Source organism: Drosophila rhopaloa, unplaced genomic scaffold (assembly GCF_018152115.1).
Source record: "Drosophila rhopaloa isolate 14029-0021.01 unplaced genomic scaffold, ASM1815211v1 contig_115, whole genome shotgun sequence".
Taxonomy (NCBI): Eukaryota; Metazoa; Arthropoda; class Insecta; order Diptera; family Drosophilidae; genus Drosophila; species Drosophila rhopaloa.
Genome location: NW_025334990.1, coordinates 9,158,688 through 9,181,905, shown reverse-complemented (window position 1 = coordinate 9,181,905; position 23,218 = coordinate 9,158,688). Strand labels below are relative to the sequence as shown.

Sequence of the window (23,218 nt, the reverse complement as noted above, 5' to 3'; positions counted from 1 at the left end):
TTAACTTCCTATGTCTATGATGGCCACACAATTCACACAGTTTTTTCGTGCAATAAAATTTTACGATTCGTTATAAATAACGCTGTGTACTGGCTTCACACTCAGCTTTTTTGTTGTTTGGGGGTCCGCTGGTAACATATTGTCTTACATAAATCTCAATGCCAAAAGACCACATAATAATAAAAAGCCAAATTTAATAACACGCCACAAAAATTTGTAGTTTTATGATGCCCGAGCCGGGACAATCCTTTTTTGGCTGGAAATGCTCACCACATCATTTCAAAGTTAGTTCACATTCCCAGTTATTATTTATATGTTTCTCAATTTGCCAATAAAAGCGGAAAATGTGTCAAGAGTGCTGCCAACTCCGGTTCCATGTGCCTGCTGCTCTCATTTGATAAAGGATTTTATGACTCTTGGCGCTTGAATTGCAACCGCAGCGTCAGAGTTCTCGCCCCAAATATTTTGACGAGGGTTCCCATTTGGGTTATTGCGTGGGAGGGAGTGCGACTGCGAGTGCGAGTGCTCTTTCTAGTGTTGGCCTGCTCATTTAACATAATTTCTGGTTCGCGCTCTTTCTTTGCCAAACGTTTATCTAAAGCCCAAACAATATTACTCATACGCAATGTGATACACCTGCCGAAAAACCGTGGTGCATTTATATTGTTTAAATTAAAAAGTGGTATTAAAATTTAAAGTTTGTAATACAACTATCTATTCGCCTTAAACCATTTTTTCACGTTTTCTCTATGTGGAAAGCTTGTCATTAACTTGTTGGAAAACTTGGCAAAACCTGTTTTACAAATAAAAAGGAAATGCCAGTATTGCGCTTTTACGGAAGTCGAATCGTGCCCAAATAGGATGACGATAAATGGGAAGTAAACATAAAATAATTTGTAGCAACATTTTTGAAAATTTTAAAGCTAAACATTTACAAAATATTGTTTATCTATTAATAAAATGCGTTTGGAGTAAAAGCGGATTACCTTAAAAGTTTTATTTATCTCTTAAAAGTTTTTCTTAGACCATTTCTTTTTACTAAAAAGTATGAATCAAAAGTAATTGAGTGTAGATATTCAAAATTGTCCCACTGTTGGTGCTTTTTTCAATGTTATTTGCGTGTACACAAATTCGTAATCAGGGCAGGGCATTGATCAAATGCCTACCGGCTTTAGATAATAATGAGTAAGATATTTCCACCAAACCGCCTGCCATTTGCGTTCGATGTTTCAGTTAAAGGCGCGTTACCGAGCGGTGTTCACTTAGTCAAACAGTTTAAGCCAAATACTAGTTACTAACTAGCAAATTTTACCCATAAAATCAGAAAAAAATAAAGAAAAGTCAAGAGGATGTACAACCCAGGATACCAGGTGGATGTGATCGATCCGTACTATCAGCCGCCCGTGGAGGTGGTGAATGTGATTGGACCCCCTCCCCCCGTGGAGGTTATAATGCCGTCGCCCATATACGGTCAACCAGTGGTGGTGGTGGAGCAGCCCAGCTACAATCAGCCAGGACCTCCGCAAGGACCCAGTGACGCCGAATGCTGCATGCTGCTGGGCGCCTGTTGCGTAATGGAGGAGTGCGGACTGTGTGTCATCTCGTAGAATTGTGCAGTTGTGAAAAACTTTTAATAAATAAGAACTATGTAAACTAAACGCTTAAAATATAAACTAAGGCTAAGGGTGACTAATCAAAGTGATGATTCAAAGTTTGCGTTCAAATCGGTTCTTAAAACATAAAATATCATTATGCAAAGGTGTTTATAAACTAAAGTTCTTGTAGGGAATAACCAGACAAAAAACTATTTTGCTATGTACAACTTTATGAATAATAGAATTTTAAAAAGAAAATGCTATAATTTTGTATTGTAAAATTGTCACAGTCATGTTTATTTGCAGAAAAATGGTTTTTGTATTTTACTTTTAAAAATCTTTTACAATACCATTCTGATATCATGCAGATAGCTAGTTCCCGAATTTTCGATAAATCACAAACAACATAAAATCCATTGTCTATTGATAAGAGCCCTTTGATATTAAATATTACCGAAGTTGCACCCAGTTATGCCGCTTTTATGATTAAAATGGTTGGTGAAATCTTTTTGGTGAGTATCTTGTAGTATCTCCACTTTTCTTGATATGCTTTACCATAAATATCAATAACCATAGATTTTAATTTCCTCTATCGTCAACAAGGAGACTGATAGATAGGCTTTTAGCAAGCGGGGTAACTTTCCTGTCTACCAAGGTTTTTTTTTTCGGCCAACTGTCAAAGGGAATTCACCGTCTACCTATGGACACATTCATCCCTCTCTTCAGAGGGCCACGCCCAAGCCCATTTTCTTGGGTTTCCTTTTAATAAATATAAAGCGTTAATTTGCTGCATAATTGCGCCCTGCCACACCCAGGACTCGGCAGACAGGACTCAGGACTCGGAAAGGACCGACCCTTCGCTTGCTTGCCAGTTAAGTAGCGCAGCCTCGCACTCCATCAGCTCAACTCATCAGAAGTCGGCTGAGAAACGGAGAAACATCGTCTATCCCCCATCTGGGCTCCCTTTTTCATGTCCTCAATGACAGTTATTTCATTTTTCTTGTTGATGTCTTTCCCTGCACTCATTAAATCAAGTTAAAAAGGCATATAGCACGCAGTTGCTGCTGATGTTGCTTGTTGCCATTTCCGTTGTAAGCCAAGCTGTTGAGTTGTTCTGGCCCTAACACTCTGTTGTTCTTGTGGCTGCCTTGCCGCAGTAAACAACAAACGACGACAACAAACAACACACAAACAGCGACGAAATTTCAAATAACATCTCTCAGAACTCCAGAAAGGAAACAATAAAGCCGAAGCGAAGAAAGCGAAACTCCTCCAGTCATTTGAGACTCGACTTTAATTATAATAACTTGGGAGCGTCATCGTCGTGTTCTGACTTTAATGGCGCTACCGCAAATGGGAAAGCCGAACAACACCTGACAAGCAGCTACTTTCAGTATCCTGAATGGAGTTACGGCTCACATTCACCTCTAGTATGGCTAAATGGTTCGAAAAATAGCTGCAGCTACTAAAAGTAATTTGGTGTCGGGAAAGATGACTTTTTGGAAATGTTTCCCCGGGGAAATGACTGAGTCACCTGTCAGATATGAACTCTCCATAAACTTACATGGTTGAGATAGCAAAAATAAGTTGGAAGGCAATGTTGATCTCAATATAAATTTCTCTTCAACAATGGATGATGAAAAAAAAGATGCATGGGACCTTAGAGAACTTGCAGTTCCTTGTTATAACACTTTTTTTAAGAACATTAAACTTTTAATATCTTGGTGGTTCTTAGAAAGATAGAATTTTAAAAGATTAAAGTTTGAAAACTCGCTACATAAATCTATCAAAAGTATTATGCTGATTGATTATTGATAAGTGAAGTTCATGAACCTGCAAATTATATTACTTGCAGCTCTTTATATAAATATTTTGATTTATTACCTCCAACTGATATAATATAGATTTTTACGACTTTTCAAAGCCTCTCAGAGTCAACCCTCGAGATGTGCAGTATAAAAACTTGTAATCATGGAGTACAACTGGCAAACTAATGCATATTTCGTGTTTGCCAGGAAATAAGGACAAACCCATCCAGTTGGCCAGTCACCCACCCAGAATTACATCCACCCACGACGCCAGTTTCCTACCCTCCAAATGGGGGTTGTAGTATAGTGGTGCTTCTACTTATAGTTGAGCTTGTTGCATTTCTTGCAAGTAATTTTGTTATGAGTTTTTGCTGTTTCGGGGCAGTAATCCTTATAAATGAAGCAGCAAATTTGATGCTGCGTGCAGCGTGCCCTCAAAAGGATCGCCTTCTAGTTGATTCCCCTCTATTTACCACAGTTAGTTGACTTAATGCATTCGCCTTCGTCTCGTGCTAATACACGTTAATATCCTTTGAGCTATGAAATTTCGCTCATTTGTCAGGATTTAGGGCAAGAAGGCCAGAAAGGAAGGCGCTGGACACGGGAAATTGCAATTGTATTTCATTGTGTTTGTTGCCGTTGGCTTTTGGCAATGATGATTTATGGGGGAGGCACGTGGGACCGCATCCGGGGGGCGGAGTGGGCGCCCGGTGGGCGGTTTGTTGCGCTCTGCCTCATTAATTTCTAACTAACTAGCTCATTAAAAATTAATCCGTCATGGGTCCCAGTATCGATGGCTCTGTGTGAGTCCAGCTTGTTAGCGTCAGATCGGCTTAAAAAGCCGAAGAATAGGCGAAACGACTTCTATTAAGCTCTCTTTTGAAAGCAATCTGAAGGTGATGGACTGATTCTCTCGTTTGTTAAAGGCTTTCTGTTTTTGGACAGGAATTAACACATACTTTTGTTTCTATTTTATGTTACAAACATCCAAAGATTACAAATAATGAGAAAATACTCATTAAATATACTCATTATATTTGTAATATATATTATATATTTAGTTAATATATTCATATATGTTGATGATATTTTTATTATATAAGGAATTACCGAAAACCAAATGCACAATTACAATTTACAAAATAATTGTAAAATGTTCTTTTTTAAGAGAATAATAAGAAATAAATAAATTCAATTTAACATTAAAATTGCAACATTTTGTTGTATTCTCTGTAATGAATAAATCTTCCATCCCTTTGCTTTTAAATGTTATATCTGTTTAAATATATTTACAAAACCTTTTTTATCAGCACTTAAAAAAATAAATAAATGTCATTTACTTAATTTAAATCTTACTTGTACAGTTAAATGCCTGACCTATTTTTATATATTTTCTTGTTTTTCTGTATATATTTTTTCATTTTTATTATAGTAAAAGGACATGGCGCTATGATGAAAGAACCTGCTACGATATGTAGTCAACAAATAAGCCATTATATATTACTGAAAGGTAAATAGAAGGTCAGAGGGCGCACCTTTCAAATCTGTTGCCACCCGAAAAAACATTTCATCTAAAATGAATACTTTGGAAAATGGAAAGGACCTGAATGCCGGCATTTAGCCACGCATTAAGACACTCAACCCAGTTGCATTTTTAACAGTTTGTTTTTGAGTCCTTTGTGCGGCATCACCTGGGTAGAATGGGAGCGAGTGGGAGTGGGATGGGGAATGGGTGTGGGGTTGGGAGGGAGAGGTGGGCACTGACCCGCCAAGTACCGTTCGACTCGTGGCTGCCATCCATCTCGCTCCTTCTCGTTCGTGTCAAGTGCAAAATGTGCAATGCAGGAGACAAAGCAACCGCAATGCCCCTCTGCCCCCCTTTGTATCCCCCTGAAATAACGGCACTCGCATTGTGTCAGGCGAAATAACGGTAAAGGACTAAGGGGAAAAGCACAACACGAACAATAACTTCTGTGTGACACATTTGGCAATGCGTTTTTAAACTGGTGAAAACAAAACGAATGTGGCAGCCGCAAAACGGAATAGAACAGTGGAAAAGTCAGCGGCAAGTGGGAAAAAGTTTTTAGCATTCTTTTTTTTTCGTTTGAGCGATTTTTTTTTTGTCTTTTCCTCGGCACTGAATTGCACTTAAAGTCAGCGCCAGTTAAAAACTTTCTGTAAAAACTAAAATAAGAAGAGGAAGCCAGAGAAAACTATTGCATGGAGTGCGAAAGAAACAATTGAAAACTTTATTGCTTTTGCCTTTTTCACTTTTTCACTTTTGTTCGCAAGTATGTTGCGTCACACGGAAAAGCCGTTGACAAAAACCAGAATGTGATCAGCTGTTTTAGGTTTAGGTTAGCAAAAAAGAGCAGAAACTACCAGGAAAGTTTGGGTGCTTTTTATTAATTTTATAACTGTGGTGAGCGGAAGAAGGACGAAAGGACTTAGGATGGACCAGAGTAAAAGGATGCAGTGGCAAAGGCAAGGGAAAAATCTCAGCAGCTGCGGTCAACTGGGGGCTGCCCACTAATTGGCCTTGTGAAAATATTTGCTACGCTTATGAAAACAGTTGACCGCCGGCAGCCTCACGACCCTTGAAACTGAAATGACACCCACAAAGGACGAGTGGCCCAAAACAGTTACACTCACACATGTGCATAAATATGGGTACACACGCACACTCACATCACCATGAGTTGAAGGTTTATGCGGGAAGAATTGGTAACTAAAGAAATAGGTTTTCTTAAATTACTTAGCCTTTTTGGTAAATATCTTTCATATAATACCATTGCTAAAAAGGCCTACAATATAGTGATTTTTAGATTGATCTTTAAAGTCCTAAACGTTTAAAAATGTTAAGCCTTGTGATCATTATTGTTATACTTGATATTCATAATTTTAATTGTTCGATTTCAAGTTTAAATTCTTCATTAAAAAATAAATAATTTACCTTATTTCTGCCCAATAAATATAAAAAAATTTGTAATTACTTACTAGAATTATGAATGCTAAGAATGACTATGCTTAAGTCATTATTTTAAATGGGAGTTCCACAACTAAAAGTGTCTAGAAGTCGAAACATTATACAATTTTTTTTTAGAATCTAACTTGAGAAAATCATTTGAAGGCGAAATACACTGCAGGAGATATTCAAAATCACCATAGGCCGGAAGCTGTTTTTTTAATAATTGAAGATACGCATGAACATAATTAGAGTGCCTGCCATTTAGCCACTCGCCAACACACACTCTCATGGAACAACTCCTGTTTAAGCCAGTCCAATCACTGGCACATGCCGGGCAGCCGCAGGACCCTGCCACGCCCCACTCCAGCTGACCACCCTTCGACCTCCGCCCACCAGGCGACACCGCAATTTTTGTCAACTGAACTAATTAATTAATTGTGGGCGGCCAGCGTGGCCTTCCAGTCGAGACCGAAGCGAAACGGACCGAGGCGACACCGCCCACCGCCCAACCGCCCACTTGCTAACTGACCGGCAACTAATTTTTATATTTATGAGGCCGGGGGACGTTGGCCTACTGCGTCATAAACTGTGGCGCTTTGTTTACTATTGTTGCTGTTTGGTATGCATGTGTGTGCTGTCTGTGCGACCCGCAACCTCGGCCCACACACCACCCACAACCCACTTCCACCCATTTAGAGGACATTTTATCCTTGCCGCAGACTCCATGCCGTTTGGCCAACATAAACTTGCATGTTCAAATTTTTAGTATCTTTGTGTGATTTCATGCGTTAAAGCAGAATTTTTATTTGCTACCCGTAAAGACAAACAATTTCAGGACATAGGATATCGTATTTGTGGGGGAATGGGTCGGCCCATTTCGTTTAATTTTCATGTCGCGTTGAAAGTTTCATGCAAGTATTTATGGCATATAAATGAAATATTTGCGACGAGGGTAGAAATTGGGCAATGTTTGCTAATGAAGGAGTTCGATTCGGTTTTAAATGGTTAATTGGGCTGAGGATTTCGTAATGAAGGAGGGTTTAACTTAGAAAGGGAAACAATGTTGGTTGAATACTAAGGGTCCTTCTGTTAACAACCATTATCAGATTGGAATCTGACTGCTTCTAAAAGGACTGTGTAATTAAAAAGATTGAGATTTTAATGTATTCGGGGTATAAATTTATTTTTCCGTTATATCATGGGGGTTTTCTTAATATTTCGAATTTATTTTTGGGATTATGATTTTTTTTTAATAATTAAAGTAATATTTTCCATTTTACCCACTATTTTATTTATTGATATTTATATATTTTAAATATTTTATTTTTTTTATAGTGAAATTTCTAATTCCAAAAGATGAATTTTTCTTTATAATGCTCGGTTATATAATCCGAAATTGCTGCTGCTTCTCTAGTCATTTATTTCCTGCATATTATATGCAGATCTAAAAAATCGTGATATCTCTTTTATTTCGCCCTTCAGCGAAGTCATAATGGCACGTCTTATGTCTTTCCCAATCTTAATATTTTATTATACACATTCGATTTTGGATGCTGATGAGGATAATGTCGCTGCTTTGGTGCTGGTGTCATTAATGCATAATAAATGCAATTTTTTAAGAGGGCTATTCGATGAAGTTATTCGGCTTGCTGCCTTTAATGGCAAATATAAACATGGAAAACTCGCCAAAAACGCATGCGACAGGAATTTTAAATCATTGAATGCGAAATGACAAAACATTTTCATTTTCATACAAATTGCGGAATTTGGCAGGAGGTCCTTCCTATTCGCAGTGCCAATCAGAATCCAGCATTGTTTCGCTGTTTTTGCAGGGGTGTGATGTAGTCGATATAAAGCTGTTCATAAATTTGCGGCGCCTGCAAATATGCAACGGAAATTGCCAAAGCCACACGACTCTTGAATAAACCATCTACATCTACCCTCTGAAAACTCCAGATGGAGCTGAGATGTTTTTTATAGGCAACTCGTGGAGGGGGGGACTTTAGCTGCGGGGGAGGATTAGTTGGGCGATGTTCAACGCCCGTCGTCCTTGTCAATGCATTTCGTCTTTTGATAATATCAAAAACTCATTTGCCTTGGCCACTTTCAGGAGCAATCACTCCACTTTCCCCAGTTTTGCACTCGGAAAAACAAACAATATAATTTGTATATGATTATCTGAATTTTAAACGTATGTTTGGTTAACATTGTGAAGGGAATTATAATTTTATTCAGAGCCTCCAATTGAATTTGTAAAACGATTTTGAATAAACGAAAAAATTTGAAAGTTATTTATCGTTTCATTTTAAATCGTAAATATTATACATTTTTCTGTGTGCATTAGCCTGGAGCGCTTAGTAAGGGTCCAGATGATTTATTATGGTCTATTTCCATCTTCGCCCGCTGCATGCGTCATCAATTTTTAGAGATAGATTTGCATGGCCATCGCCAAGGGCCATTAGGCGAAGCTGCAGATACTTTGTACGCTTCCGTTCCGCTCTGCTTTTGTTGCAGATGCAACATGCAACCGCAAACATTTAATAAAAACACGAGCTGACCATAAATAATTTGCTCTTTGCCCGCATCTATTTCCTAAACAATCCAAATATTGCGCGCAAATATTAATTAAAAGCCACCAGCTAGTAAATGTATCTCATGGATACACAACCACTGCAACAACCACTTAATAAACGCGCTTAACATAAATTAAAATGTATATGCTCATTTTCCCGCTCCAGGCTTAAAACAAAGAATTGTAAATATGTCGAAAAAAAGAATGTGCAACAATTGAATAGAATAGTTCTGTTTCGTTTCGTTGTTTTCGTTTAATGTGAATTTGCAGCTGGAATAATGAAATGAAAAATGTGCGGCCGCATGGAAAATTAATTGCAATACATTAAAAGTGCAATAGCAAAATAATTTTACTGCGGAGATCCAAACTGCGCTGCCAACAAAGCAATTCAATTTGTACAAATTACAAGCTAGAGTAATGGGAACTGTTTAACTTTACATATGCCCCGGATTGCGGATGAATGGCCACCGACTTATCTGTACGAGTGACTCATTTCGGTTTAAAGTATCTGCAAATATAACTCATACGCAGTGGTAAAATGAAAGCGGTATGAGTCATGCATACTTAACTTACCTATTTTGTCCAAAGGTAATGGGAACTTGGGAAACACCCGCTGGGTTTAAGATAAAACCAATTAATTCCTAAAACAACGGTGTGACATGGCCATAGACTAAAAAAGGTGTAGGATATATTAACATTTTACAAGAACACTTAGTTACAATCGAATTACCCAAAAACTTTTTTTTTAATATTTAAAGAAAACATTAAATATAGTTGTATTACGAATTTCTCACCTCTTGTTTCATATTTTTCAACGAATACAATATACCCATTTATTACCAGTAATACCACAAATAAAAACGTCATTCGATCTGTTTTGTATCAAAAACTAATTGATTTATTTGCCTCTTGTTAAAACAATGCAAATTGAATATTTGGTTTACAAAATAATACTTTGAGTTCAAGTTGATGGTTTCGCAGGCGACACGTTTAACAACCTGACAATACAACGCTTTGAAATCACCTCAAGTTCGCTCGCTTACAACTGACGAGATGTACATATCTGTGGTATGAAGTATGAGACAGTTGCTAATGTAGTGCGATTTCAAATGACTGACGATGAGCTAGCAAACTAGATGAAGGGTAAGTGTTTAGCCTAATAGAATCGTAGGATGAAGGCCTGACTAGAACTAGTTACTTTTTATATTTATATGGATGTATATGTATAATGCATTTCGTACTGATCGGTAAGCGTTTGTAGAGTGCAGCCGCGTGCTCTTGGCGAAGCGATTGCATCTTTGGCTTTGTGCGGTTTACATTCATGGTTTTTTGGCTACAAAAATACTCTTTACATACGGGCACATACACAATGTATAATGGGGGCCCCAAAATGGACCAAGCCACAGCTATGCACTTCGGGTGTGTGATTGTGTATGTATATGTATAAATATAATTTGGTTAATCTCATAATAAAGCCACTTAGCGGCACCGTTCACCAGCGGTTTGTGTAGAACTGGTTGATGCCCAGCACATGCTTCTCCTCATGGTACTTTTGCAGGATATGTGTGATGACCGAGGTTGTGTCGTTGTCGCCGCGCCACACGCGTATTGCATGCTCGTTCTCCAGAATGCCCAGAAAGGCTGTAAATTTAAAAACAGTTAGCTTTGATTAAGAGTGTTTTAAAGGAAGTTTGACATACCCAAAAATGTCTTGGGATTGCTGAGTGTCATTTGGACCTGCGGCATTTCCAGGATCACCTTTAAGATGGGCGAATCAGGAGCCAAGCCCTCGCGCAGCTCAATAACACTGCCCGATCGGTTGTCGCACAGCCATTCGCAGGCGGAGGCCTTGTTGTTTCCTGTCTTCTTTAGCGCCGCCAAAACTGCCGTCTCCTCGAATCCCATTTCGGTGAGCGATTCCACAATCTCATCGCTGGGCGGCGAGTCCCGGTGGCTGTAGATTCGCACAATCTCAATCAAGGCGGCGGTGTTTTCAATGGTTTCCTTAAACGGAATCATAGATAAGTTACAAGAAATACACTGATCAGGTTATATTTACATTATTCGTGACTATCGTGGAGGGCGAGATGGAAGATAGGCTGTGCTGCATGTTCATGGCCGGCGGTTCCTGCGGGTTTTCCTCGTTTTGGTTTTGTATCAGCCACTCCATTGTGGTCGAGTAAATGCCGTTGTTGGCTTTAAGAGCAAACGCAGCCAGTTCCCGTTTGAAGCCCATGTCTACGAGGCACTGCAGCGTATCCGCCTGCTGATTACGGCGGTTAATCAAACGCTGCTTTAACATTGCTATCAGACGCGGAGCATATGGACCAGCTCCTATAACTGCCGCCGAAGCCTGGGCCAGGGATATCAGCACCTTGCGCACATCGTATTGTATCTAAAAACAGAGTCCGGTTTATAAAACAAGAAGGGTATGTAAAATGCCGCTCACGTTCGACTGCTGAAAAATCTCATTGATGTCGATGGTGGGCAGTTGGTTGGAGTTAACGGGTACGTAGCGCGTGGCGCTCTCCACCAGTTGCTCATTGGGGCCAGGAACCTCGCGGATCCGTGACACTGTCTGTGGCAGAGTATTGCGTCGTGGAGAGAGGATGAAAGTCTCATTGTTGCGCACCTTCAGCTGAGCCAGCGTGTCCGTCTCGTTCAGCTCGCTGCCAAAGTATTCCGCCCGATAGAGACGGTATCGCGGGTTCAAATGCCGTACGTCAGGAGCAAACAGCTGGATGGAGTCGGGATCATCGCTTAGCTCCAGAATCACCTCGCTCTTAAGCTCGTTGAGGCGCTTGTTGACGTCCGTCTTGAAAACCAGAACGCGCGAACTGGGGCAGATCACCCGCACCATGATGGACTCGCCCGGCCTTCTGGCATCCTCTGCCTCACCAGACGAAGCGGAGTTGCTCGGGCGGTTAGAATGCCCTGATTTTCTAATTGGTTGTTATTGAAAGAGATTAATGGAGGTATTACACGGAAGCTTTTGGTCAGTACAAACCTGAGGAACATACTGCGCAGTTTTTGCATAGTTTGTTTTGGGTCGATTGTGAGAGAGTAGCCAACAGAGAATTTCGAATAGACAAATATGTATATATTTAGGGTTAGCACTTGGAAATCTTGGAGCATATTCGTTGTTCTGTCAACTTACGCATGGGCCTGCTGCTGTCGAGTGGGCGTGGGAGAGTCCTGCAGCTCCGCCTCCTGCTCAGCCCGCTCCTCCCGCCGCTGCAGCTGCAGCTCCAAGTACATTCGACGTCGACGAGCGGGCGATGGAGTCCTTAGGACGCAACTTCCGCCACCCACGAGAGCCCGGGAATTGGAGCCGGCCATCCCGCCATCCGTTTGCGTCTCCGACTCCGCCGTATGGACATTCAGCGAGGATCCGCTGATGCTCTCCGCATCGCTGGCATCTGTCCGCTGGCTGTGACTGTGGCTACTGCTCCGGGGACTCTCGTCCGCTGGTGAGCCACCGCTTCGCTTGCTGCGCGCCAGCCACTTCGCCCGTTTCTCGTTGAACTTCTCGCGCATCCAGGGTATCATTTTGGATCTACAGCTAGGTGCTCGCCGGTTTTGTTACATTTTGTGGCGTTTTTCGCTGGCTATTCTGCATTTTTCTCGTAAATAAACAGAATCAATGTAAAGCTCCCAAAACCGATTTTTATTTTTGCGATTTCGATAGCAAACAGCTGTTTGCGGAGTTGCCAGACGAGCGGCATTCGTGGGAGGTACTGGCGGCGAGCATATAAGCAGTATCGATATCGATAACATCTATTGGTATTTAAATTTTGTCATTATAAGCCAACAATAATAGCTACTATAATATATATGGGGTAACGACAATATTATTTATATTGTAATATTTTAAAGTGAATGAATTTAATTTAATTTTTCAAGTCTTGTTAATTCACTTTTTCGATCTAGGGAAAACTTGACTTTGGAAAAATACATATTTATTTCCATGTTATGCTTTTATGATTTAAACTAATTTCCTATTTACCTGAAACAAAACCTACCTACTTGAATCCCGTTTGAACGGTGATTTTTAAGATCAGGTATAAGGAGGCTTAAGGCGGTTTTACCTAAACCGAAGGTGCAAAACTATGACATCTGTCAAAGCCTTCAAAAAGCAGATGGTCAGATTAAAACTTAACAATAAAATGGTAGTATGTCTATACTGAAAAAGGTTAATATGTATTCCCTTTAAAAACCCTGATCCGCGCATAGATCATAAACGCGATCTTGTAACCTTCCTCTTTCTGATGCTAATTATCAAGAATGTATTAACATATCCCTAATCAGAAAAGAAAACAAAGCCAAGTAATGAAATAAAACAATCGTATCACGAACAGCTACACAGTTAAAAATGCGAGCTTCCAAAAGATTCATAATTCCAAAGAAAAAACCATGTTTATTAGTCGCTGATTTTAATAAATAAAAATCTGTTTAAAAATCCTTACATGCATTTGAATTTAACAACCGTTAGCTACACGGTTTAAGATTATTGACAGGAAACCGTTATAGACTATCAGATTACTTATATCAACTGGCAGTTAGAATATAAGTTGCATTCGTGTATGTTTGGCGTGACTTACAGAAAATAATTTTGTATGTTTTCTTAACCGATACCAAATCTTACTTATTAAGAAAAATATAATAGCTAGGAGCTTTTTATATCGCTATTGGTTATAGGATTGTTGACCATTCACAATAGGCACTCGCAAGTAAAATATCGCGACGCGCTGTCATCCCTAGCTGCCGCGACTCGTCCACCCCTATGCGCCAAGAGCACCGATACCGATTACCGTAAGCATTAAATCGATTGCTACACATTTTAATTATTGCTAGAACGCGCAAATCAGTTGCTAAAAAGATAGTGAAACATGTTTGCCGCCCACTAAACGAGCCGCGCGTCGATCCCGCAGCGTTATCAGTGCCCCCGTCGCCTCCAACGCCCCAAAAGTGGGCGAAAAGTGTTTGTGTTTGCGTTTTGGCAACTGGCATATGCATATCGGTGTGTGCGTGTGCGTCAGTTTTAGCAGAGCTCGTCACGTAGCATAAAAAACGCGAGTTTTGCTTTGCTCAAAAGGTGATTGAAAAGAGAGGGAGGGGGTGAACGGTTGCGGGAAAAAAGAAATGTGAAGAGTGTTGCAAAAGGAGACGAGCGAAATAAAGAAGCCGGAGCAACAACAACACATGAATGGGATACACTCTCCTGCCAAAAATTCTTATAAACATACATACATATGCACTCACGAATGCAGCGGACGGACACGACACACACACACGCCACACTCGACACACACCCTCAACGTTTGTTTGAAGCACCAACAACAACAAGAGCAGTCCAAGAATCAGAAGAAGCAGCGCAGGTAAGCAAAAACAAAAACTTTTCCCCGTGCGTGTATGTATGCGGTGCGTGCGTCGTTCACGTCTGTGTGGGTGTACGAGTGTACCGTTTACCTGCGGGGGCGGGGGTAGACAAATATTCCGTTTAAATACGCTTTCTTTTGTTTATGTTTGTCATTGTCACAATTATTCTGCTATTGTGCACACGCTAAGCGAAAATACTTCTCCCGCTGTTTAACCGCGAATTTTTTTTGTAATAATTGATTTACGCATTTGTTTATGCCCAAAGGCGAAAGGTGCAAGTGTGACCATATGCGACGAGAGATTCATTGTTATGTTTTTCGTATATAACGACAGTGGCTGAAATATCTTATCGCACTTACAAATTGCATTTAGTCAGCGCGTTGTAATTGTCCATTAACTGTTTAGCTACACAGTAAAAAAAAAAGGTAATTGTTTAATTTAAGGAACATGTGACTTATCGTTAGCGGTTATGCATATGTGTCCTACAATTGGAATGACACACCATAAAATTCTTTAGTTCAAATATTAAGTGATCGCTTAGTCATGAGAGATGTATATTTTCTTTTTTTATTATGGTTTTTGTACATTGTTGATAATTTTCGTTTTTGTTCATAGTGTCAGCAAACGCACTAAAATGTCATAAAGATAACGAACTTTTCGTATAATTTGTAACTGTTTGTATGTTAATTTTAAAGATAGTTAAATTCTAATTTGTATATCAGTTTAAAATTTATCCTAACACAATAAAAATTATATATATTTTGTATTTTTCCAGCATTTTATTAAGCCCTACATCGTAAACTGAAACACAAGAGAAGGTGTCGCATATATATGATTCCATTTTGTCTTCTTGGAGAGCAAACTTAAGTATATTACTACATACGTTTTAAGCCTAGATAGGTGAGTAAATTAACCACAATGTATTTGATCAGATCAGCTAAACCTTTAATTTTCCGTCCTCAGGATCTAACTTTAAGCTCAAACGAAGACAGACAGCATGTGGAATTCCGAACCAACACATCGCCAGCACCAGCAGCACCACCATCAGCATCAGCACAATGGCAACTCTACCTCGGGCGGACCGCCCGCCAAACAGCTGGGTATGACTTCGGCCATCAGTCTAGCCGAGCCCAGGCCGGAGGATCTGCAGCGCACTGAGGAGCTGCGCGGCTCTCTGGAACCGTACAACGTCTTCGAGAGCCAGGACGAGCTGAACCACCGCATGGAGATCCTGGCCAAGCTCAACACTCTGGTCAAGCAGTGGGTCAAGGAAATCTCCGTCAGCAAGAACATGCCGGAGTCAGCTGCTGAGAAGCTCGGCGGCAAGATTTACACATTCGGCTCGTATCGTCTTGGTGTGCATCACAAGGGCGCCGATATTGACGCCCTCTGTGTGGCTCCGCGCAACATTGAGCGCACCGACTATTTTCAGAGCTTCTTTGAGGTGCTTAAGAAGCAGCCAGAGGTCACCGAGTGCCGCTCAGTGGAAGAGGCCTTTGTGCCTGTCATTAAAATGAACTTTGATGGCATAGAGATAGATCTGCTGTTTGCTCGTCTGTCCCTTAAAGAGATACCCGATGACTTTGATTTGCGGGATGATAACTTGCTGAGAAATCTGGATCACCGTTCGGTGCGCAGTCTCAACGGCTGCCGTGTGACAGACGAGATCCTGGCTCTGGTGCCCAATATTGAAAATTTCCGCCTAGCCCTACGCACCATAAAACTGTGGGCAAAAAGTAAGTTTTACAGGATCTATAGAAAAAAAAAGTGACTAATTCGTGATTCTGATATTCCCCTTAGAGCACGGCATCTACTCAAATTCCTTGGGTTATTTCGGCGGTGTGACCTGGGCCATGCTGGTGGCTAGGACATGCCAGCTATATCCAAATGCTGCAGCTGCCACACTGGTGCACAAGTTCTTTTTGGTATTCTCGCGCTGGAAGTGGCCCAACCCAGTGCTGCTCAAGCACCCTGACAACGTTAATCTAAGATTTCAAGTAAGTCAAATAAAATTACACAGGTTTTCCCGATTTACTTATATTTTGTCCTTTTTCTAGGTCTGGGATCCTCGAGTCAATGCCTCGGATCGCTATCATCTGATGCCCATCATTACGCCTGCGTACCCACAACAGAATTCCACATTCAATGTGTCAGAATCCACCAAGAAGGTCATATTGACCGAGTTCAATCGCGGCATGAACATTACGGATGAGATCATGCTAGGCCGCATTCCGTGGGAGCGTTTGTTTGAGGCGCCCAGCTTCTTCTACAGGTACCGCCACTTTATTGTGCTCTTGGTCAACTCGCAGACGGCCGACGACCATTTGGAATGGTGCGGCCTGGTGGAGTCAAAGGTGCGTCTGCTTATTGGCAACCTGGAGCGGAATCCCCACATTGCTTTGGCCCACGTCAATCCCAAGTGTTTTGAATTTAAGAAGGGCCAAAGTGCCAACAACTCGCAAAACAACAGTGGAAACGAGGACGATCTGAAGCAATCGCAGGGTAGCCAGTCTGCTGTGACTTCGGCGCCCTTCTGCTCAATGTGGTTCATTGGCTTAGAGTTTGAGCGTTCGGAGAACCTCAACGTCGATCTCACTGAGAGCATACAGAATTTTACGGAGCACGTAATGATGCATGGCGTAAGTATAACAATGAAACCTTTAAATGTAAAAAGTTGTTAATTTCTTAATCACCATTTCAGGTCAACATCAAAATGCTTAAGGAGGGCATGACCATTGATGCCCGTCATGTGAAGCGCAAGCAATTGTCGCTATACTTAGATTCCGACTTCCTCAAGAGAGAGCGCAAGTCCATGGAGAGCCACAACAATTTTAATAACACACTGCTGGCCAACCGCAAACGACTTTCGACGGAACTGGCCCAATCGCAGGACCCACTGCCGCCAGGCCAGCAGCCATCGAGTGGAAATCGCGGTCGGGATAGCGGGGCAAAAATACACAGACTTAGCGAATCGGTAAGTGGCTACAAATTATTACATTTAAAATTCCCTAATTACATGACCCTTTTCTTGTTTAGCTAACTGAGGAAAATTCGAATGCCTCCAGCGATATGGGGGCTGGAACGCCCACCACGCCCACAGCGGCGCAAATGAGTGCGCCCAACTTCAAGAGCTCGGGTAAAAACGGCTCTGAGATGGACGTAGTGGAGCAGGAACCGTCACAGCCGCACAACAACGGCAGCAACAATGGCAACGCCAACAGCAACACAACCACAACGGAGGTGGCATGTTCGTGACAACCGCCAACGCTACATCCGCATCCGCCGCACCAGCAGCCGCCGCCCCCGCCGCCGCAGCCACCAGCTCATCATCATCATCATCAGAAGTTCCGAAAGAACAACAATGCGGCTGCGGCGGCCGCCTCCAACAGCATTTTCAACCAGCGTTCGATTCTGCATGCCGCGTCCAGTCTAACGGCGGCTCTAAGCATAACCGGACACAAGCGCAAGCAGCAGACGGCGACATCAACAACCACGATCAGCAGCAGCAACATAGCTCATAGCAACTACCACCACAGCAATAACAACAACGGCGGAGGCGGCGGCATCGGCCATTATAACAAAACGTACTACATTGATGATGATGAAGACGACAACAACCAACATTTGACATCTAACAACCAACTACAGCAGCAACAAAAAGCGGTCAGAGCAGCAGCAACATCGACGACACCAGCCACATCGGTTCCTGTAGCTGCAAATGCCGCACCACCGGCACCGACAATTTCTTGTAAGTTGCCTAAATGTTTATCCTCGTTCTCGTACTCTCATCCATTTTCTCCAACTTCCTTTGACACGAGACTGTTTCTTTACTCTTAAGTTGCCTATCTACTTACTATTACGTATTCTATAACCAGTATTTCCGCCAATGTGGAAACAATCTAACAAAAACATACATTTAATTTTACAAATTTTACAAATCCAATTTAAAAAGCCCGAGACTAAGCTCAATAAATGATGATGAAAATAAACTTTTTAAAAAAGAAAAACAAAACACAAAAAACAAAATTTTTGGTATTTTTATTTTCTAAATTATTTACAGTGTTTGGGCAAAATGCCTGAAAGAAAAAAGAAAAAAAGACTTGGTTAGAACGAGAAAACAATTTTTGAAATAAATACAACTGAAAACCTACTCTTTTGATCTTATTTCAACTTTGGTCCAAAGAAATTAAGAACTATGAATTTGCTTACAAGTTATTTTTAGAAAATTCTTTACATGTCGTGGGAAATTTTATTCGGAAATGGTAAAAATTTTAAATATATCGTCGATCTTCTATTACTCAAATTTTAGTCTGGGAAGTCTTTGAGTTATAGAATGAATATTGTAATTCTTTTGACTAAAGCAAGTAACTGGATTTTTTAGATTTTCAGATTTTGGTAGTTGGATATTGCTATTTAGCCTAGGTATTGTTCTAATAGTGATGTAATTAAATTATTTTCTTTGGCTTGCTGGAAATACTCATTCGCCTATCGAAAATTAATTACAAAAAAAATCAGTAAACATTTTCTAAAATCGTGAAATTGTCTATTTTCTTAAACTGCTAAATTGCTATTTATTTTTATTTTTAGGTTAAACAAAATATTTTCTACCTACGATAAACTGTGTATCTTACTAACAAACCCATTTAACCAATTATAATGTCTTTGCAGTGTAAAAAGCTATTAAACATACCATTTAAGGATTAGTTATCATAGTTTATTCTCTACCCATTGATTTTTTCGGCATTGATGCCCAAGCAAACATGAAGCCCACAATATTTTATAAAAAACGGTAAGTTGAACGCTAAAATTATGGTCACTAGAACATTTAAATTTATATTTGTATTTCTTGCAGGTTTCTATCATACACCTTCTATAAAGTTATGTTAAACATTATTCTTTCAACAAACAAACATCGCCTAATCGCCTAAAAATTAAAATTGGCATTCGGACATTAACAAACGGCGCTAAGACAAGAAAAACACCATAACTTAAGCGACCTTTTAGCGGCAGAGAAAGCACTTCTCTAACATTTGTCTTAATAATATTGTTGTACATCTTTTTTACTTCCCCACAGCTGGTTTGAGGAGTGCGTAGAAGAGAGATGTGTGGAGAGTGGAAAGTGAAGGATGAGGAGGAAGATGGGTGAGAGCGGCGGACAGACAAGATCCTGGAGAAGATCTGCTGCGGAAACTACTTACAAACTAAGAAGATTTCTTTATAATTTTCCATCTTCTTGTTTTCAATATTTGTTTTCTTCTTCTTCTAGTTGTACAACGCTGAAAATTTGAAACAATTATGTTCGTTTTTCTAAGAAATGATATCTGAAAAAAGGTAATAACAAAAACCATATAAATGAAATGAAGATATTGATTTAATTTTACCAAATAAAAGAGAAAAAAAGAAAGCGAAAGCTAAAAACACCAAAGTGACATTGTTTTATTTAAAATTTTCTTGGAGAACGGAAACAGGAACTACATACCTTAAATTAATGGTTTAGATCTTTTCTTTTTTACATTTGTTAGATAGAGATACAAAAATATGAAATCGAGCTCTATTTAATCCGGATATTTATATAAATATAGAGTAGCGGTAATTATTCCGCAAGAAAGTAATAGTTACAGCATTGAACTTATTTCTTAACGTAAAATTCAAAGCAAAAATTATTTTAAAATAATCTGTAATTTAAAATACTTTAAAATGCTTTTTAAATTGATTGAACAATACTGCTTATAAAAAACATGTAATGTGCTGTTAGCAACCAGAAATTTTTTATTTCTTACAATTTGCTCTGTGATATTTATTTATATTCATAAATATATCTAACTAGAATTTGTTCGGCATAATTTCCATTTAAAGGTAATCAGTTGAATGTACATTTTAATGAAAGATTATATAGATAATCTAGTCATACGTTCATTTCCGGAATCAAATGCTTGGTAAAATGAATATGTAACTGGAATTTGAACGTTTTATGGATTTGAACGCCCAAAGGATGTTGTCGTTGCTGATCCTAGTTGACGGCCAGTTGATGGCGAGGATACTTGGGGACATAGTACTCCATTCGCTGGTTTCTTCGCACTGCGCACTCCTGGTACTGCTGCCAGTCGGAGAAGGCCGCCGTATGACACTGCTCCGAATCGCCCTTTTCATATATTTCGCGTCGCATGGCCAAAAAGAAGGGGCGGTCCATCTTCTTTCTGCTGTAGACGTGGCGCATTAGCCACTTCTCGATCTTAAGCTCGTTATAGATGGTGGATTGGTTCGCACAGACCGAGGTCAAGTTCTCCATGCTTGGGTAGTAGTTCTGCGGCGGATTTGGATTGATTGATAAACGTTGCATCTGAGGATTTCCCGGTCCAAAGCGGGTGTCCAAGAATTGGTTGCCAAAGGTCATGCCCCAAGGATTGTAAACATTTTCGCCATACTGATTGGTAGAGAATTTGGGAATACTTATGGTAAGCTCTTTTTCTTGTTCCCCATCGCCTCCTGTGGTCCCTCCTTCTGCCGCTCCTCCTTCGCCTTCCGCTCCCGCTTCGGCTTCCCCCTCTTCTCCCTCTCCGTCCCTAAATTTTGGTTTAAGCTTTTTACCTCCGGATCGCTCCTTGGGCTTATCTTTTGGAGCGGCAAAGAGTTTTATGCCACCTTTAGTAATTCTCATACGGCCAGTAGTGGTTCCTTTAGTCACAGCAGTGGGTGGCTCTCTGGTTTCATTGTAACCAGTTCTTCGATGATAGTCGTCTTGTAGCTTCTTTCCGAAAACTCTAAACCCGTCAGCTTTTTGTTGCATTTGTGTATTGGGGTCCCATTCCATCGAATGATTCCAGTTTGCCTGCCTCGGAGCTCTGATCACCGGATTATCCTCAGCCTTGGCTAACGGAAGCGACTCTGGAACAGGAGTAGCCAGTGGCAGGGCAACGAATCCTTGCACCCATAGAATCTATTTCAAAATACCACATAAGACCAGCATTTTTTAGTAAATGATTTTTATCATTCAACCACTTACAATTAATGATGTTACTGCTAGCAGGACACCTTCAAGGACTCCATAGTTTTGCATTGTATTTAGTCTGATGATTAATATTTTCTTTTGGGGATAAAATTCCTGTTGTGATTTTTCCCTTACTTATTCAAAGTGTGATTTAACTGTACTAATGTAAAAAATATGTCCTAAATTATGAGTTAAAGTGACTTGAATAACAATGAAACTAAGAATACAAATACGAACTTCAAACCTTCAAAAGCCAATAACAAAAAATTTAAATAAAACAAAGAAGAAAGCTACTTTTATCCGTATATGTATATAAATGCCAGATATAAGATAAAGTGGTTCGATTTAAAAAAAAAATTTTGTTCGTAATTTTGAAATGGTTTAAAAATACAATTAATTATAAACGTATATGTTAAGAAAAAGCGAAGTAGTAATTGTTTTGTACTGTTTTAACTCAAGCTTTATCCGATCATAGCTGTTCCGACTTATAGACTACCTGCAATAGAAAGAAATATAATTTTTAGGAAAGTTTCATCCATAGATAGCTTTAAATCTAACGAACTAGATAGACCATACAGACGGGCTAGATTGACTCTGCTGGTGATGCTGATCAAGAGTATACATATATACATTACATGGAGAACTATATTTTGCATATCGTCTTGGATCCGAGCCTGCAATAAGTTTATATGAGTATTATAAGACCAGCCAAACCCTTAATAAGCTCGAAGCAGTACTGAAAAAAGCAAGAAATCTTTAATTTCACACCTATTAGTCGCTTGGAAGAATGTATTTAAAGCAAATCTTAAGTATCTGAAATCTGTATAGAGTCACGATCTACGAAATGGAGACGTCCTTTGCTTCAGTCTTTCTAGTTTTCGTATTAGCTCTGTCAATTCTCCAAGTAAGTAATCGCTCTCAGGCGTTGGCTTTTTATTATTTCTTTAAATTTACAGAAGGCAATATCAAATGATGATTCCAAACTTGTGACTGAGTGTGCAAATGGGGCAAACGTTTCAGAGAAGTGGATCCATACATTTTTTTTTTCAGACCAGGCATTAGTTGCAGATTACAAAATCAAGTGCTTCTTACACTGTTATTTTGGGCAAAATACAGAATTTGAAAATCTTCTTCTTTTATTAAAAATGAAAAATTTAAGTGATCCCTGCCTTTCGATCAAGGATGCCGATAAGTGCGAGGAAGCCTTTAAAAAGTATGAATGCTATTTCGAAGGAAAAATAAAATAGACATTATGAACTGTTTTTTTTCTTTGCACAAGATTTCTAAAACAAAATGAGAATTCATTTAAACTCAAATTAAAAATGAATTTATTTCCCTCTAAATTTCCTCAAAACTGAAAGCATTTTTCGTTGATAAGTACAATTTTTAAATATATATTAAAATGTTTTTAGCGGTGGTAAGTTATTTTTGTTTATTATCTAGTTTTAGCAAAGTTTAATGAATACTGAAAAATGTTTGGCCATCCTAATATTGTTATTTCACAAAACAAGCCTTAGAAGTCTTGTAGAGGCATTCCTAGATGTCCTTAATAGATTGTAATACTAATACAAACTCCGTTGAAAAATTAACGTTTTTTCTAGTCTCCAAATATCCTATTCCACCAGGCAATGAAGTTTTTAATATTAAGTTAATATTGAACATATGCATTCCTGGACCATAGAATCATATAGTTTGTATAGTAACATTTCCAACAGGTGATTGTTTCAAGAGCGACCAACTCCAAGGTCGACCCTGTCCTTAACTATACTAGCCCTTTGCATTTGGTACAGTCGTCAGAAAAGCATCTTAAGGTAGTGAGAACTTCTTGACTGATCCTGCGTGATACCTACGTTTCGTGGGACGACACGGGGAACAAATTCCGAGCTAACTACCAAACTAACCCGACGG

The 23,218-nt window shown here is 39.7% G+C and overlaps 4 protein-coding genes across 4 annotated transcripts; 2 read left to right on the top strand and 2 right to left on the bottom strand.

Annotated features, from left to right (window-relative positions):
- The first annotated feature begins 1,240 nt into the window (after positions 1-1,240).
- Positions 1,241-2,052, top strand: LOC108050757. Its single transcript, XM_017132593.1, has one exon. The coding sequence runs from the start codon at positions 1,350-1,352 to the stop codon at positions 1,605-1,607; it is 258 nt and encodes an 85-aa protein (XP_016988082.1). The 5' UTR covers positions 1,241-1,349; the 3' UTR covers positions 1,608-2,052.
- A 7,762-nt stretch (positions 2,053-9,814) lies between these two features.
- LOC108050810 (ubiquitin-associated domain-containing protein 1) lies at positions 9,815-12,647 on the bottom strand. The gene is made up of 6 exons (XM_017132694.2): positions 12,101-12,647; positions 11,951-11,962; positions 11,393-11,885; positions 11,003-11,338; positions 10,644-10,947; positions 9,815-10,584 (listed from the first exon to the last, which is right to left on the bottom strand). The coding sequence occupies exons 1-6, from the start codon at positions 12,490-12,492 to the stop codon at positions 10,436-10,438; spliced, it is 1,686 nt and encodes a 561-aa protein (XP_016988183.1). The 5' UTR covers positions 12,493-12,647; the 3' UTR covers positions 9,815-10,435.
- A 1,083-nt stretch (positions 12,648-13,730) lies between these two features.
- Positions 13,731-19,742, top strand: LOC108050809 (poly(A) polymerase type 3). Its single transcript, XM_017132693.2, has 9 exons — positions 13,731-14,321; positions 15,098-15,222; positions 15,286-16,058; positions 16,123-16,319; positions 16,380-16,961; positions 17,024-17,296; positions 17,359-18,070; positions 18,991-19,111; positions 19,175-19,742. The coding sequence occupies exons 3-7, from the start codon at positions 15,320-15,322 to the stop codon at positions 17,575-17,577; spliced, it is 2,010 nt and encodes a 669-aa protein (XP_016988182.1). The 5' UTR covers positions 13,731-14,321; positions 15,098-15,222; positions 15,286-15,319; the 3' UTR covers positions 17,578-18,070; positions 18,991-19,111; positions 19,175-19,742.
- A 326-nt stretch (positions 19,743-20,068) lies between these two features.
- On the bottom strand, positions 20,069-21,493 carry LOC108050751. Its single transcript, XM_017132584.1, has 2 exons — positions 21,326-21,493; positions 20,069-21,259 (listed from the first exon to the last, which is right to left on the bottom strand). The coding sequence occupies exons 1-2, from the start codon at positions 21,377-21,379 to the stop codon at positions 20,333-20,335; spliced, it is 981 nt and encodes a 326-aa protein (XP_016988073.1). The 5' UTR covers positions 21,380-21,493; the 3' UTR covers positions 20,069-20,332.
- Between the last annotated feature and the right edge of the window lie 1,725 nt (positions 21,494-23,218).